Genomic DNA, 15,862 nt, shown 5'->3' with positions numbered 1-15,862 from the left:
GTCCTCTGCTTGTAAGGCTGTGGGCAGCCATGTGGAGATGTCCACAGAAGGACAATGTCCAATGTGTCTTGGAAGCTGTTTGGTGACAATTTATTGCCCTTTTATGCAGTTTAGGAGCACGTAATGAAGATGAGTGATGGAGTCAGAGCCTTGGATGGAACCCTTGTGAATAGTGGCAGGGGGTTTTGGAAGTAAATGTTGCCTGACTGACAGGGAACAAACACTTTCCTGAGAGGCTGAAAGTGATATAATAGATTCCATCAGAAAGGTTTGGCTTAATTAAGTGTAGCCAGAAGTTTCCTGCAGGAATACTGTGTTACTCTTACACAGGGAACTAATTAGCAATTTCTTGAGACTACTTAGACCTTTCTGGGTGTCTCCACTTGAACTTTGAATGCACTTTGGAATGAGCCTGTGGTTTCTTGGTACTTTAATGGGCTGAGATTTATCTGCCCTGCTGTTGCTTAAAGCATTAAAGTTGTTGAACATTTATGAAAAGTTACTTCTAAGCTTGGAACACAGAGCTGGTTTTCTTTTTTTTAAACAAAGCCACAGTTGTGATTTGGCACCCATGAATAGTTTTTGTTGATTAATTTTTGTTTGAATTTACAAGAAACTTTAATGGCAGGCTCTAATACTGAGTTTGTCTGTTCAGGATGCAGCTGTGTATGTTTCCTTTCACCCACTCAGCACTAGATGAAAGATGAAATGCCCCATTCATGAAAAAGTACTTACACAGTGCTTATGTACAGATGAGATATGTTTTTCCATCCAGCTTAATGTATGTCTCATGGAGAAGGTACCATCTATGAGTCATAACAAAACATTCCAGATGACTGTGCTAAGATAGTAAAGTTTAGGGAGAAAATTCAGGTTGGAGGTGGAGCAAGATCCCTTTTCAGGCACTAAGAAAAAATGAATGAGCAGCTGTTAGCCTATAGGTTGCTCTAAAATTGTCACAACAATATTGTGTTTAAAGCAGTGCTAAGCATCCCCTTCAGGAAGATTGCTTTTTTATGAAACATGAAGTGAATTCTGATAGATACCACTCAGTTGCCTTATCACCTGCCAAAACCTTTCTCCATGCCCTGAGATAAACATGCACCAAGAGCATCACACTGTGCATATTCTATTTATCCCAAATAATATTATTCATCCCCCCAAAGCAGCCTTGAATTAACCACTGATCTCTTGCAGCCCATGGAATTTACTGATCTCTTCTGTATCCCATGAGCTCTCAGAAGGTGGAAAGCATCTGTTTCTTGCTGTAAAGCAACTCGAGGTGGCAGCTGCTAAAATCAAGTCAAATCAAACGTGGAAAAAGAACAGGATGGTGATCAGAGCAACATCACTCTGAGTGCCCACTATTTGGCAGTGTGCTGAGGTTGATGATGCTTGGCAGGGGCATTGGAAAAAGTCTCAGGATATTTTTCTCCCAAGTGCTTGTTCTGGACCAGTAATCAATGCAAGAAACAAAGACATGGGTTGAAAATACCACTTGGACACTGAAGCTTCCTGGGAATTCAACTGTGCTGCTGTGCTCTTCATCCTTGAGTACGAGTCAGCTGGGCTCTGGATAGGAAGGTTTAATTTTCTGGAGCACAAGGAGGGGTTGGTGTTCATCTCCCCTTTTCCTGGAGGTGTGGATGGCAGATGCTGCCCCTGAGGCACTTGGTTGTAACCAAGAGAGGGGACTTGGCTGTCCAGAGGAATTTCCCCCTGTTCAGATAAAAGTGATGAAAAGGAACTGCCCTCACCCAGCCCAGCTTTGCATGAAGGGAAAATCCCTCTCTCTGAGCAATCACACTAAATTACAGCAATCTCTGTCCAGAGCCCCAAGCAGTGAAGCAGACTCAGCAGCCTGAGCACGAAGCAGGATGGGCAGCTGTCAGAGCAAAACCTCTAAAAAAATAAAGATAAAAATAGCTTGTATTTGATAAGTCAGCTCTGTCAATACCAGACCAATCATTTCCCTCTGGAGGTTTCAGAAGATAAATACTTATTTATTTTTGATTACAGCCTGACCGCAGGGCATAGGGGAGCTGTATTTAGAGATGAGTTTTTTTCCCCCACCTGCCAACCCCTAAACCCCCTGGATTTCTTGGATAAAAATATCTGGAAGGGAAGAGTTTCATAACAGATTCAGCCTCTGCTTTGTGGTTCCCTGATGCATTGGTGCTTATAGGAGGAATTTGGCTGCTGTGTGGGATGATAGAGTGATTTATTCCCTCAAAAGAACATGTAGGCAAGAATTTATGTTATTATAAAGTGATATCTTGTGTTGGGAATGAAACTTCCACTGCTGTTTGAGCTTATTAAAAATGTAATAAAAAACGTTTGGGGCAAGAGCAAGCTCACAGCTTTTCCTCTGGACACCTGAAGTTGTATTCCAGGTGATGTTTTTACCTTTACTGGCAGCTCTTTGGGTCTTTTGCTGCCTAACAAAAGAAAATCAATATGGCAAGTTCAGCCTGGAGAATTCTCTCTGGTATTGAATCACTGAATAAAAGACCTCTTGTGTCTGTCTTCATCATACTTTTGACATTCAGGGGCTTTGTGAACATTTAAGAAAACATACATTTTCTTAGCAAAGGGTGAAAATTTCTCCTGTCAGCATCAGTATTTTGTGTCTGCTCAGGATCTTACTCATTCAACCATTTTCATAGAATCATAGAATTGGCTGGGTTGGAAGGGACCTCAGAGATCATCAAGTCCAACCCTTGATCCACTCCTGCTGCAGTTCCCAGCCCATGGCACTCAGTGCCACATCCAGGCTCTTTGGAAAGATCTCCAGACACGGAGAATCCACTACTTCCCTGGGCAGCCCATTCCAATGCCTGATCACCCTCTCCAGAAAGAAATTCTTTCTAATCTCCAACCTAAACCTCCCCTGGCACAACTTGAGACCCTGCCCTCTTGTCTTGCTGAGAGTTGCCTGGGAGCAGAGCCCAACCCCCCCCCTGGCTCCAACCTCCTTTCAGGGAGTTGTAGAGAGTGATGAGGTCTCCCCTGAGCCTCCTCTTCTCCAGCCTCAACACCCCCAGCTCCCTCAGCCTCTCCTCACAGGATCTGTGCTCGAGTCCCTTCCCCAGCCCAGTTGCCTCCTTTGGATCTGCTCCAGCACCTCAATCTCCTTCCTGAGCTGAGGGGCCCAGAACTGGACACAGGACTCGAGGTATATTTTAATGAAAGATTGTTCTGGTTTTTTTTAGTTTATTTGGTTTTGTTTGGCTTTTTTGTGTGCTTTTTGAGTTTTTTGTTTGTTTGTTTGCTTGTTTTTTTTTATTAAATACATATGATTTCTGCATACCAAAACTTTAATCTGGTTGCAGACTTCTGGGAGAGGAACCTGAGACCCTCATGGAATGGAAGCATCAGTTTCTCTCTTTCCATGGGAGGACTTCAAGGACTGTCTAGGTTATACTGGGAGATTGTTTGTGGTTACTATAAGGATTAAAAAAAAAAAAAAAAGATATTAAACTTTAGCCATGAATAGTGATTTTTGAAATGGGCTTAAAATGGCTTTGCTGTGAGCAGACACTCACTGGAGTAATTTATGTAGAGACAAAGTTTTTCTACAGTGTGCAATTTTTTTTTCATAGTCAATATAAATCTGTCAGTGTTTCTGTACCAAGACACTACGTGAGATGAATGGGAATGAAGGGAAGTGAAAAGATGAATTGCTGGAGATGTTGCACACCAGAGGCAGCAAGTTTTGATCAAGGGTGGAGAAGGCAGCCTCTGCTCTAAGCAAATTGCTGCTCTCAGCAGCTAAATCTGAGCATGGGAATCACAGATTGAGGAGAACAGGAGTTTATTCCATGTCTGTACAAGGGGGAGGACTCCAACACCTTGGTGCCAGCTGATGCAGGGTGGTGGATTCATGGTGCCACAAATCAGGTGGCTGGCATTAGTGGGTTTTTTTTTATTTTTTTCCAAGCTTTTAAAGTTTTCCTGAAGAAGTTCTGATGCCCCAAATCCCCATCCTTCTCTGAAAAACCCAGCAGTCTAAATGTTGCCTGGAAAATGACCTGAGGCAGGTGGTGATGCTGAGGAATTGCTGGCAAATCCTCAACCCCACCTCAAACGTGGAGGAACCAGTCTGTAACTTCAAAACCTCTGTGCCAGTTTAGGTCTAAACTAGGAGACCTTAAAGAAGTTTGGGGTTTATCAGTAAGCCAGAGGTTGTTCTGGTTTATTTTCCTGTCTGGCCCTTTTATTCTACAAGCAGCTCAAAAATAATTGGTTTGAGGCTGACTTGATTCAGGTGAAATGTGAATTAAAAAGCAACACCAAGGTGGATAAAATGTTTAGGTATATTTTGTATATTTTTATTTAATAAATATTTTTTTTGCACTGAAAAGTAATTAATTTCCAAATGGATAATGCCAAGCTTAATTGTAATTTTCACATTTCCATGGCACATGAACCTATCAGAAGATGAAGATGTGGAGTGTGAGGAGGGGGAGAAGGTGAAGCTTGGAACTCCCTGGTACCCTGCCCAAACCTTCAGAGCTGGGACCAGGTTTCTGGAGGAAGGAACATCCCTGCTGCAGCTGATCCAGGACAGTCTCCTGTTCCCCTTCCCTCTGCCCCTCTTTTTACCTTGCTTCCAATACTCTGTTTATTCAGGCTGTGTTTATGCCCTAATTGAGTGCTGATTCCAACTCAGCAACTATTTCCTGAGCTCTGCAGCCCAAATAATTAGAGTGGGACCTTAATTATTTGCAAGGATTGCCCTGCTGCTGATTTTAGGGGAATTTGCTGATTATTTTGCAAATGGAGGGTATGATTTGTTCCCTTCTTGCTTTTTCTTTGGAAGTTGGTGGTGAGGAAGGAGCAGAAGATCTTTGGGTTAGTTCTTGAGAAAGAAACCAGGTGGGTTATGGAATAAACCAAAGTTTTTATTTGGTGAGATTGCTGATGCAGTGGGGATTCAGGAGGTTTTCTTTGGCTTTAAAAGGTTTCAGAACTGGAGCTTTTAAAGGGTAATTTACACTTGAACAAGCCTTCAGCAGGTTAAATCTGTAATCATGGGTTCTGACCACATCTCCCAGCTTTGTGGCTCTTTTTCAAGTGATGAAAAAGTTTGTAATGGGTTTCTATAGTTTCTCAGGAGTTGGATTTATTGATTTTTATTTGATTTATTTATTTTATTTTAGATATTTTCTTTTTTAGCAAATGGTGGAGCTTTACATAACTTCAATCTGCAGGAGGCTGCTGAGCTGTGTAATGAGTCCTGCTGCTTTTCTAAACCACTGCAATAGCTTTTCTTTTATATGTTTGCAAGGAGATTGCTCTGGTCAGTAATTCATGATTCTCATTTTATTGATGTATCTTCTCCTTAGCAGCTTGCTGTTTTCTCTGAGTTAAATAGAGATCAATTCAGGGGAAGTTTATTTCCAAAAATCTTAACCTGGGGGGATCCAAATGTGTACAAGAAGCAGGAGAGAGAAAATCTCTAATTGTTCATCTTCTTTCCTGAGCTCAATTTCTTTATTTTTTTTTATTTTTATTAGGTTTTTATGACTTGTACTATTTATTTATGAAAGCAGCACAACTTGCCCACTATCAGGATGAACTATGCTGTACAAATCCTTCACCACACTTGTACCAATACTTCAGCTTCTTCTGAGGGAGTAAAATCATTGTGCAGCCTCTAGGCTGGTTTAATCCTTACCCTTTCCAGCAGGCTTGATAGCTCAGAAGTATCTCTAAGGGTGAATGTTTTCAGGCTTTTTTTAAATGTGTTTGGAAATCATAAATGCAGTTTGCAGAGGCTAAAGAGCTGCTGTGATCAGTTTTTCCCCATGGCCCACGTTGCAAAGGGTGGTGGAGGAATGGCAGAGAAAATACATGGTTGGGCTGCACTGCTATTAAACGTTGTCTTTTTTGTGGTTTGTTTTTTAATTCTTAATATGAAAATTTAATGAAGGTTTTACTCTGCCAGCCTCACTCTGCCTTTCATGTTCCCATTCCTCTTCACAGGAGTCATGGGAAGTTTGTCAGGGGATGCTCATGTGCAGCCCTGGCTTCATGGGAGCTCCTGAGAGTGAAATAGGCCAAAGGGAAGTTAATTTCTGGAGTGTTCATGGAGGCTGTGGGATCAGCTTTGCTCTGAAATTAAAAAAAAACAACCAAAAACCAACCACAAAACCCATTAGCAGCACAAACTGAGAACTGGTGTTAAACAAATCCTCCTGATTTGACAGGGAAGGCACTTAGAGGGTCTGAATATTTACCCATGATTAGTGAAAACAATTAGGAGACTGGATGAAACCACTGGGCTGTTACTCAATGAATGGCATTAGATATTATTAAATCAGGAGCCAGAAGCTGCTGACCAGATGAGATCCCCCAGTACTCTCCATTGCTTAATCCTTTTTAATTATTTTTATTTTTGCTAAAGTTGCTTATCCCTATTTTTATAGCATCTGTAGCTTCCATTTTAAGAAAGAAGAAGGGGGGTGAGGGGTACCCACTGCAGAGGAGATGTTCCACATGTCTGCTTTGGGTCTTGCTTCAGCTGGAATATCTTCTTGTGGTCCAAATGGTTCTCATCATGTGGGGAAGCACCAGACATCCCACTAGCTGAAGGTCTTCCCATAAGAAGGAAACAACAGAACAAGAACATGAAGTGCTCTTGTGTTTCCACATGTTAACAGTTATAGTCCTGCTACCCTTGCTGAGAAGTAATAGATTCCTTGGGGAAAAAAAACCAAACCATTTTTCTCAGCTCTATTAAGCACATCAACACAGAAATTCTTGATGTGCTGCCTTCCATGAGTGGGAATAGGAAAAAAGGAGAGAAAATATGTTTTGTGAGGCTGCAGAGCCTCTCTGGGGGGGTTTGTAGCTGAGGGACACCCTTTAGCTTGGCTTCAACCCTGGGAGTTGCTGGGTTATTGTCTTCCACATCCATATTTCCAGGCCATGCCCAGCCCAGCAGGATGGTCACAGCTTAAGTCCTCAAGTGCCACAGTTACCTCTGTCCCTTCCTCCTGCCTCTGGCCATGGCCAGGAAATAAATGCTCAGTGAAAGAGTGTAAGAACAGGTATTAATAGATTTATTAAGTTTTTTTTTTCCTTCCTAGCACCTGGGAATCGAGCCTAGCAGGCAGGGATTTCTTCTCCATGAATTGTCTGATGTCTTTCAAACACATCCAGGCTTTTGGCCCCAGTGAGTCCCCCATTTTAATTACAATGTGTGAAGTGAGGAAATGGAGTGCTGGGGCTCCTCTGACATCAAACAGAGGAGCAGCAACACACCAAGCTGAGAAATGTCTTCTTGGGGTACCTGAAGGGTGTTGCCCATCAGTTTACAGCAGGCCACGTGCTCATGGGGTAGGAGGAAAAGGATGAATTAGATTAGAAGTAACAAGGCTGGTCCAAAATTTAGCCTTTAGGCTACTAGGAAAAGTTTGGTTTATCTCTGTTTTAAAGAATAATGAAGAAAAGGAAGCACATTCAATATTAAGGTTGGTGATCTGGACAAAAGGTGAGACAGATAAATGTCCAGAAGATGTGTGTGTGTGTGTGTTTGTGTGTGTGTAAAACTTGTTCCATCTCTTTCAATTTATTCATAGAGGAGAATTTTAGTTGTTTTTAGAATTTTAAGCTTGTCACTAATTTTGTGACAAGTTAGAACTAAAAGAAGAGAGAAAGAGAAAGTAGAAGAGAGAAAGAGAAAGTAGAAGAGAGAAATTCTAAAAATGCTGAGCATATGAAAGCAGTTTCGATTGCAGCCTTCACTTGCAGTCCTTGAAGAGAAAGGAGAAATATTTAGGAAACCTTTATTAAAAAAAAAAAATTCTCAAAATCAAAGAAAACTTCCCCAAGAAAAGTGTTGGACTGAAGGTATTCAGTGTAACCCAGCCATGAGCACATCAGCACTTGGTGAAGGCAAATTCCAGCCCTCTGGAACAACAAGAGGAGCCAGGACATGGCCAGATTTCAACAGATTCTCAAATGTTTTCTACATAGTAACCAAAAATGTGTGAATGATGAGAAATCTGACGTGGTTGCTTGGTTTTTAATTTTTTTTTTGGGTGGAATTCATTTTTTTATTATTCATTTTTATCTTCCCATCCAGCAGTGACCAGGCCACAGGGGATACTGGATTTATACAATAGTTGGGAGGCTCCAGCTCTGCTTTGTGCTGGTTGCTTTGTGGCTCTCCCAGGTGTTCCCTGCCAGCATCCTGCATCCCTCATACCCAGCAGACCCCCTGTTTAGATAGAGAAAGAATTGCACAGGCAAACTAGCATGAAAAAAAAGCTCTCACCTGTTTACTACCAAGTTCTGTGTTACATGTAAATATATTTTTCAGGGCATGCCTCAACATGAAGCCATCCTGCAGGTCTCCTTGGGTTCAGCAGGAATATGTTGAAATCTAAGATAACTTTTAATTTTATCCCCCCTCCCACCATGTGCCACCTCTTATATCCATGTTTCCCACTTAGTGAGCTTCCCAAAGATCCTTATTTTGGGGAGGAAGCTTGCTTTTGGCCAAGGAGCTTGGAAAGGTTGGTGTTGGTGTCTGCTGCATGGTTAGAGCTGGGCTGCATGTCTGGCCAGCAGACAAATACCTTATAGACAGGAGCATAAATAATTCACCATTCATTGCAACAAGAGGAAATTACATGCTACATTATTCAAGAATACACAAAGACTCTGCTTGTTGTGTAAAGAGGGTAAATGTTCTGCCAGTGAACCCACAGCAGTTTTGCAGCTGTAATATAAACAGACATAAATGCTTTAGTACCAGCTCCAATCTCATAACCTTCATTCTGTCTGCAGTTCACATCCTTCTGCTTTCTATAATGAAATAGAAAAAAAAAAAAAATAAAAAGGTGAAGTGTGTCTGAGGTTCTGACTGCTGGAAATGTCAGCTGGGAGGAACAAAATGATAATGTGGGAAAGATCCTGGCTTGCTGCAGGACATCCTTCATTCCATGGTGAAATGGTTGAGGAATGAACTTTAGTTAAAACCTTCTTGGCAGTGGGGGATTATATCCTGACTTTTATGTGTTTATGAGGGTTGTTGGTTTTTTTTTTTTGTTATTTTTTTATTTTTTTTTTATTACATGAACCTGAGAGGGGGAAATCATGTCAAGTGGGATGCCTGCAACAGGCAGTTATTAAAAATCAAATCAAATCAACTGCTCTGTTGTATTAAATGCCATATTGGCCCATGGTGGGGAATCAAACTGATGATGCCTAAGCATATTTAGTATATTTTATTTTTTTATTGTTGGGTTTTTTTTTCCTTTTCCCTTGTATCAGCTTTTGCATGAGCATTTTCCTCAGCTGTCAAAGATGTATTTAATGTGATTGTGTCTTGAGTTTGTAATCTTGGTGCTGGAGTTCACTCAGTGTCTGCATCTGGGAAGTGCTCAATAAATTCCTCTTCATTTTATTAACACAGAAGTGGACATAAAATAGGACTGAGAAGCTTAGGTGGTTTTCCTGAGCCCCTGCACCCTGTATCCATTAATGTGTCTCTGATGGCTCTTTTTAAATATTGAGAATTAATGTCAAATACACAAGAACTGATTCTGCAAACTGTCTCCAATAACTCTGCTCAGTCAGTGTTACTGGGCAAGTTTCAGGTCTGTGTGAGAGGAGGATTGGGAAGGAAAATGGATTTATTTTTCTTTCAAATAGGTAGTTCACAGTAACTGGTCTCTCTAAAAATAAACAGGAAGGAGCTGGAGAGTCTGGGACAATATTGAGAGATTTGCTGGGTGTCAAAGGGGAGGAGTTCAGGGTGGAAGAATTAGACAAAAAACAAATATATGTAGCACATGATTACTTTAATGAAGTGTTGCTGCAGGGTAACTTCTGCTCACCAGAGCTTTGGATAGCTCTCTCTGTAACCTAAAGCCTTTTATCCATAATTTTCTATTCATAATTTTTATATTCATAATTTTATTTTTATTCATAATTTCCCCCATAATTTTATTCATATTTTTATTCATAATTCTTATATGGTATTTATTTTCACCTCCCTGTTGTTATCTTCTGTTATGGCCCTCAACTCCATCCTCTTTTTCCTCTCTCCTCTCTCCTCTCTCTCTACTTTTCCCTTTTCCCTTTTCCCTTTTCCCTTTTCCCTTTTCCCTTTTCCCTTTTCCCTTTTCCCTTTTCCCTTTTCCCTTTTCCCTTTTCCCTTCTCCCTTCTCCCTTCTCCCTTCTCCCTTCTCCCTTCTCCCTTCTCCCTTCTCCCTTCTCCCTTCTCCCTTCTCCCTTCTCCCTTCTCCCTTCTCCCTTCTCCCTTCTCCCTTCTCCCTTCTCCCTTCTCCCTTCTCCCTTCTCCCTTCTCCCTTCTCCCTTCTCCCTTCTCCCTTCTCCCTTCTCCCTTCTCCCTTCTCCCTTCTCCCTTCTTCTCCCTTCTTTTCTTTTTGTGTCTGTGAGATTCTCTCTGTTTTCATGCTTTCTTTTATCCCCTCCATGGATGATGTCCAAATCTACCCTGGCAGTACTTGAGTCTCCTCCTGACTCCTGCCTTTTTGAAAGCTTTTGTTCCTTGCTGCCTGGAATGTTGCCTTGCAGAGGGGACACTGCTCACTTCTCATCAGGTCCCCTCTTCCTCATCCTCATCCTCCTCCTCTCCAGCAATCAGGACATTGGTGGTGCTTGGACCAACCATTCCCTGCTTTAAATCTTGGCTCCTTTCCATAGCTTCTCCTTTTCTTTTGGACATTCCTTCAACAGGAGGATATTTTCTGTTTAAGAAGCATAAACTTTCTGGTTCTGATATTGCACTTCTGTCTCTGGTTCAGTCTCTGGATCATTCAGACCTCTGTCAAACTCAGCACAGACTCATTTCTTAGAGATGTTTTGAAGACTGATCTCAGGGAGAAGTCTTCCCCTGATTTCTGTCCCTTTACACACAGTCAGTAATGCTCATGCTACAATTTCTCTCTGCCTCACCTGACTCGTAGAATAAACTCATTGAGGAAATGAACTTTTTGTTGCAGAAAGGTATTTTGCAAATGCTTTTGTTCAGTAATTATCTAAGTAATTGTTGTTGAGCCCTGGAGATGCAGCCTGCTGACTCTGATTGCAGAAATTCTCCAATATGTGAGAGAAACAACAAGAATACAAATAAGTTTCCCAAAGTTCTTTGTCTCATACCCAACTCAAAGGTTGATGTGCAAACCAGGAGCTGAAGTGCCTGCCCCATCTGACATGGACACTTCTGTGTGAATGAGTCAGGAGTTCCAAATAGAGTTTGGTCAATGATTGTCAAGAATTAAAAAGAAAAGTTGGGTTTTCTAGATGAGGTTTTGTAGAGAAGCAGCAACCAGTTTGGCTCCAGAGGGGGGACCCACTAATAAAGGAATGAGAAAAAGAAAAAATCATACGTGGTTACTGAGGTTTAATCTAACAAGAATTGCACCTATATGAGAATTCAAACAGTGCTGGGGTTTTGTGTGTGTTACTTTGATAACACACTTCTAAGTGTGAGTTATCAAACATCTCCCTTATTCCATATTTCAATTATGGTGATGTATGGAAATGTGTTTTAATTTAAGTGGTAAAAGTGAATGTTGGAACTTTAGAGACCCCATAAAGCAATGAGCTCTGGTCTAGCAAAGTTAATGATAAAAAAGGCTAAATTTAGATGAAAAATAGTTTGATTAATTGGCATCTCATTATCCATAGTCTGTGCAAAAGTGATTATTCTGTTTGGATAGAGCTGTCAGGCTTCTTAATTCTCCCAACTTGTTTTATATATACAGTGGTTTATGTTCCTCTGGAGTCTGTTTGTCCTTCATTGGTCTTGCACATAAAGGTCAGTCATAAAGGTAATATTGAACTTCTTCATCACAGTGTGGTTAAAACTGCTTATTGCTGAACTATTCAGGTTCATACTGGGGTGGTCTGTGGAAAAATGTGGGTTGTGGCAGACCAGGAAAACATAGTTCTAGAGGAACTATGCATAAAGATGCTTTAAGCACATCTCCAAGTTGATGATTGTTTGTGACAAGGCAGATATGGACCAAAGCTTGACATTAAAACAGTTCTGGTCAAGCAGCCGTGGTGTTGAAGTGTTTCAAGGAGGATGGCACCTACCCTGTGCAGCAAGATGCTTCAGCCTCTGGTCTGTGTGGACACAGAGACCTCCACAGGACCCAGGAGTGCAAAGGGACATCTGCTTCTGCATCACCTCTCCCACACCAAAATGCACATCATTAAGAGGATCTGCTGGATCCAGGGTCCTGTCTTGAAGCTGCAGCACTGATTGTCCATTTAAGTGACATATCTGGCTGGTTTTAGTGCTGTTTTGAAAACATGTTTGGCTCAGTAGAGCTGAAAGTCTCTTGGTGGCTTTGCAGGGAGTCACAGGTGGCTGCTCTCATCTCAGAAGAATTGGGTCCAGGAACCAGAGATCCTGTCACAAGTTTTGCTTGTGTCCATTATTTAATCCCTTCAGTTTCCTGAAGGTTTTACTTGTGGACTTGGAGGATTTATTTTGTTTGTTTGGATTTTTATCTCATGCTTGAGAGGAGACTCTTGTAATTGCCTTGGGTCCTCTTAACCACCAGGACAGCTGGTTTCAGGGCACAGATAGAGAAGGAATACTTGGGAATACTTAAACCTGTGTTAGTGAACACTGTCCCCAAAATCCTGCCATCCTCAAAGAGCAGCTGAAAATGTGTTGGATGGGTTGGTGAGGAGCTGAGGGAAGGGGGTGATGTTACCTGTGGTACCATCAACTGCACGTTCATGTCAACAGATGGGTGATGGTAAAGAAAGGACAGCTCACTGTGAGCATGAATAACCTGGGTTTAATATCAAAATTAATGTAGTTAATACACACAGCAAAGAGATGACATCTTCCACGTACAGTTGTGAAATTACTTGTGGTAGGTTTTGAATGAAGGTGAATTTTATGCCTGTCTGTTTATCTATTTTTCTTTTTTCTTTAGGTTGTACAATGCAAATCTTTGAAAGCACCTCTGGGAAGATGAAGCTTCCACCAGCAGCAGTTTGGTGTGGAACCCACTTGTTTTGAGGACACATGGGACTTTCTACCCATATTTGCCTGCTCCAGCATAACTCAGAGGACAATGAGTTATTTTTACCTTTTGCATATTACCAAGCTACGTAACAGTTTTTCTTCCTTCTCCTTTTCTTCAATGGGAAAAACTTGAGCCAGCTCCATAGCTGCTTTTTACTTCACCACATTCCTCTTACTGAGCCAAATTCTTGAAACCACATCCACAGCACCTCTGGTTTTCCCTGTTGGTTGTGGGATTTTTAAAAATTTTTTATTTGATATGGCATTTGTAACTATTTGAGTGCTTTTAACTCTCCTGATTTGAACCTGTCCTTTTGCATTGCTGAGCAGTTGTAGGATCCCTCAAGGAATTAAATAATTCCAGCCTTACAGAAGATGACTCCTACGTTTCAGCAACATTTTGATGGCTGTGCTTGGCTCATTAATACAGGAGTTCAACAGCAGTAATATGAGATATTGCATTAATTGCTGCATACATTTATTACCAAATGACTTGCACAGACACTGCATCAGATGCTGTGGACCCAGTGGTAAGAACCAGAAGTGTCCTGGTTGCAAAGGAGCAAATCAGGTGCCTTTGTACACCGACAGCAAGCAGATGAAGTTGTTGGCAGTTCTGGAAGTAAGGACTGATCCCAGCGAAAGCTGGAATGGATTTTTCTGCCTGAGGAAGGGAAAGCTATGCAGCTTGATATTTGGGTTGATCATAATGACTCTGGTGATGGCATCATACATCCTAACTGGAGCCAAGCATGGCTTGTTGTTAATACCATCTCCCTTCCATTATGGAGCTTTTATTAGCAATCCAAGCTTAATGGACAATGAAAGCCTTAGTGACTTGAAAGACCATTACCAGCCTTCTAAAATGAATATTTCATACGTAAAGGATTATCCAAGCATTAAATTAATTATTGACACTATTACTTCAAAGATAGAGTTTGTAACAAGGCAGCGCCCGGATTTAGCAGAGCTGAGGAAACAAGAGCCACATGTGAGTATGAATTTAAATGTATCTGAAACTGCTGTGTACTTATTGATTTCAGGACTTTTGGGTCCATCTTTTTGCCAAGATTAAAGTGCTTGGATGTTCATATAGTGGTTTACACCACCCAGAGCCTCCTGATTTAAGTTGATGCTATAGATCCCACCCTTCTGGGTCCTGGGCAGAATAGATGAGTTACAGAAATGTTCTTGACATCTGAATCAAAAAATCAGGCAGTCTTCTGGCAGCTTTACAGCTTGAAATTTCAATTGAAAATTCAATTTAAAACTGAATTTTTATGTTGTCTCATACAGCTGATACTTGCCAGTCACCTAAAGTGGTAAATAAGAAAGGAGCCTTTTTAAGACCTGATTACCAGTGTAAAAATTCCTGCAAACCTCGTATTTCAGAGTTCAAAACTGGAGGATAATTTAATTTGGGTATTACATGTTTACCTTCAAAAATTAAAGGGGATTTAGGGGATTATTGAGGTCCTTTCTGTCCTTAAAGGATTTCAAAATGTTCTCCTCCTCCCAGTCCAACCAATTGTACAAGATTCAGTTCCAGGGTCATAAGAATAAATAGGTTCAGTTGGTGATCTATAAAATCCCTTCCACCCCAAAGCATTCTGTAATCCTGTGACTCTGTAGCTAAAAAACAAGGCTTAAAATGCCCACATAGTGTTTCTCTAAGTGTTCTTTTACAGTGCCAAGTTAAAGAAGTAAAACTGTTAATTTTATTTTCGTGCTGCTTTGACTGAAATTGTTGTTCTTTGTGTTGCAGATGTTTTCAGTAATTCCTAACAAATTCCTTCCAAATAGCAAGAACCCTTGTTGGTACGAAGAGTACCGGGGAAACACCACCACAGACCCTTATGCAACAAACTCCTATGCACTCTATTCCAAACGCTTCCGGATCATCTTTGATTACCTCAGGAAGGTATTTTGGAACCACTTGTACCATTTCCAGGACAAACACTACCGTTTACGTTGTCTCCCCCATTTTTACATCATTGGGCAACCCAAGTGTGGCACCACGGACCTGTACGACCGCCTCAGGCTGCACCCTGATGTTCGCTTCTCAGCAATCAAGGAGCCACACTGGTGGACAAGAAAAAGGTTTGGTGAGTAGAGGTGTCCACTGGTGTCCAGGAGAGTTGGTTCTGTTAAAATGTGATGTTTCTTGGGTATATCTGGGGTGGAGTTTATGGATTTGCTCTTTATTGGCTTTCCTTGCAACCGCTGGAGTCAGTCGTGAGCAAGCAGGGTGATGGGTGCTCCAAAGCAAGGTTCCAGCTTGCTTTGGTTTCATGAAGTTTTGGGGTTAAACCTTGAGAAGGTGCATTATTTATTTTTAAATAAAATGGATTTGCTCTTTATTGGCTTTCCTTGCAACCACTGGAGTTAATCGTTCTGAGCAAGCAGAACGATGCTCAGGAGGTTCCAACTTGCTTTGGTTTCATGAAGTTTTGGGGTTAAACCTTGAGAAGGTGCATTATTTATTTTTAAATAAAATGGATTTGCTCTTTTTTGGCTTTCCTTGCAACCCCCAGAGTCAATCACTCTGAGCAAGCAGGGTGATGGGTGCTCAGAAGGTTGCTTTTGTTTCATCAAGTTTTGGGGTTAAACCTTGAGAAGGTCCATTATTTATTTTTAAAAAAGAGGAAAAAAAAAAGAAATAATGGAAAAGTATGATATGACAAACAGACTAACAAGTGAAACTGTTAGTTTCCCTTCTAATGGGTATGACTCCAAGGCTCCTGGCTATGAGCTTGGTTCAGTTTATAACATTTATCTGGAGAAGAAAGTCTCTTTGTTTATGATTCAGTGGATTTTTTTATGAGACTGACT

At 41.2% G+C, this 15,862-nt stretch overlaps 1 protein-coding gene across 1 annotated transcript in view; it reads left to right on the top strand.

Annotated features, from left to right (window-relative positions):
• CHST15 (carbohydrate sulfotransferase 15) overlaps positions 1 to 15,862 on the top strand; it is a 44,129-nt gene that overhangs the window by 16,061 nt on the left and 12,206 nt on the right. Inside the window, exons 2-3 of the mRNA XM_030453650.1 lie at positions 12,939 to 14,021; positions 14,796 to 15,135. Of these exons, the coding sequence (XP_030309510.1) occupies positions 13,434 to 14,021; positions 14,796 to 15,135 (928 nt within the window). The 5' untranslated portion in view covers positions 12,939 to 13,433. The remainder of the gene's footprint in view (positions 1 to 12,938; positions 14,022 to 14,795; positions 15,136 to 15,862) is intronic.

This window comes from Calypte anna, chromosome 6, assembly GCF_003957555.1.
Source record: "Calypte anna isolate BGI_N300 chromosome 6, bCalAnn1_v1.p, whole genome shotgun sequence".
NCBI classification, from domain to species: Eukaryota; Metazoa; Chordata; class Aves; order Apodiformes; family Trochilidae; genus Calypte; species Calypte anna.
Note: the sequence above shows the minus strand (reverse complement) of the source record. Positions and strands in the feature narration are given on the sequence as shown.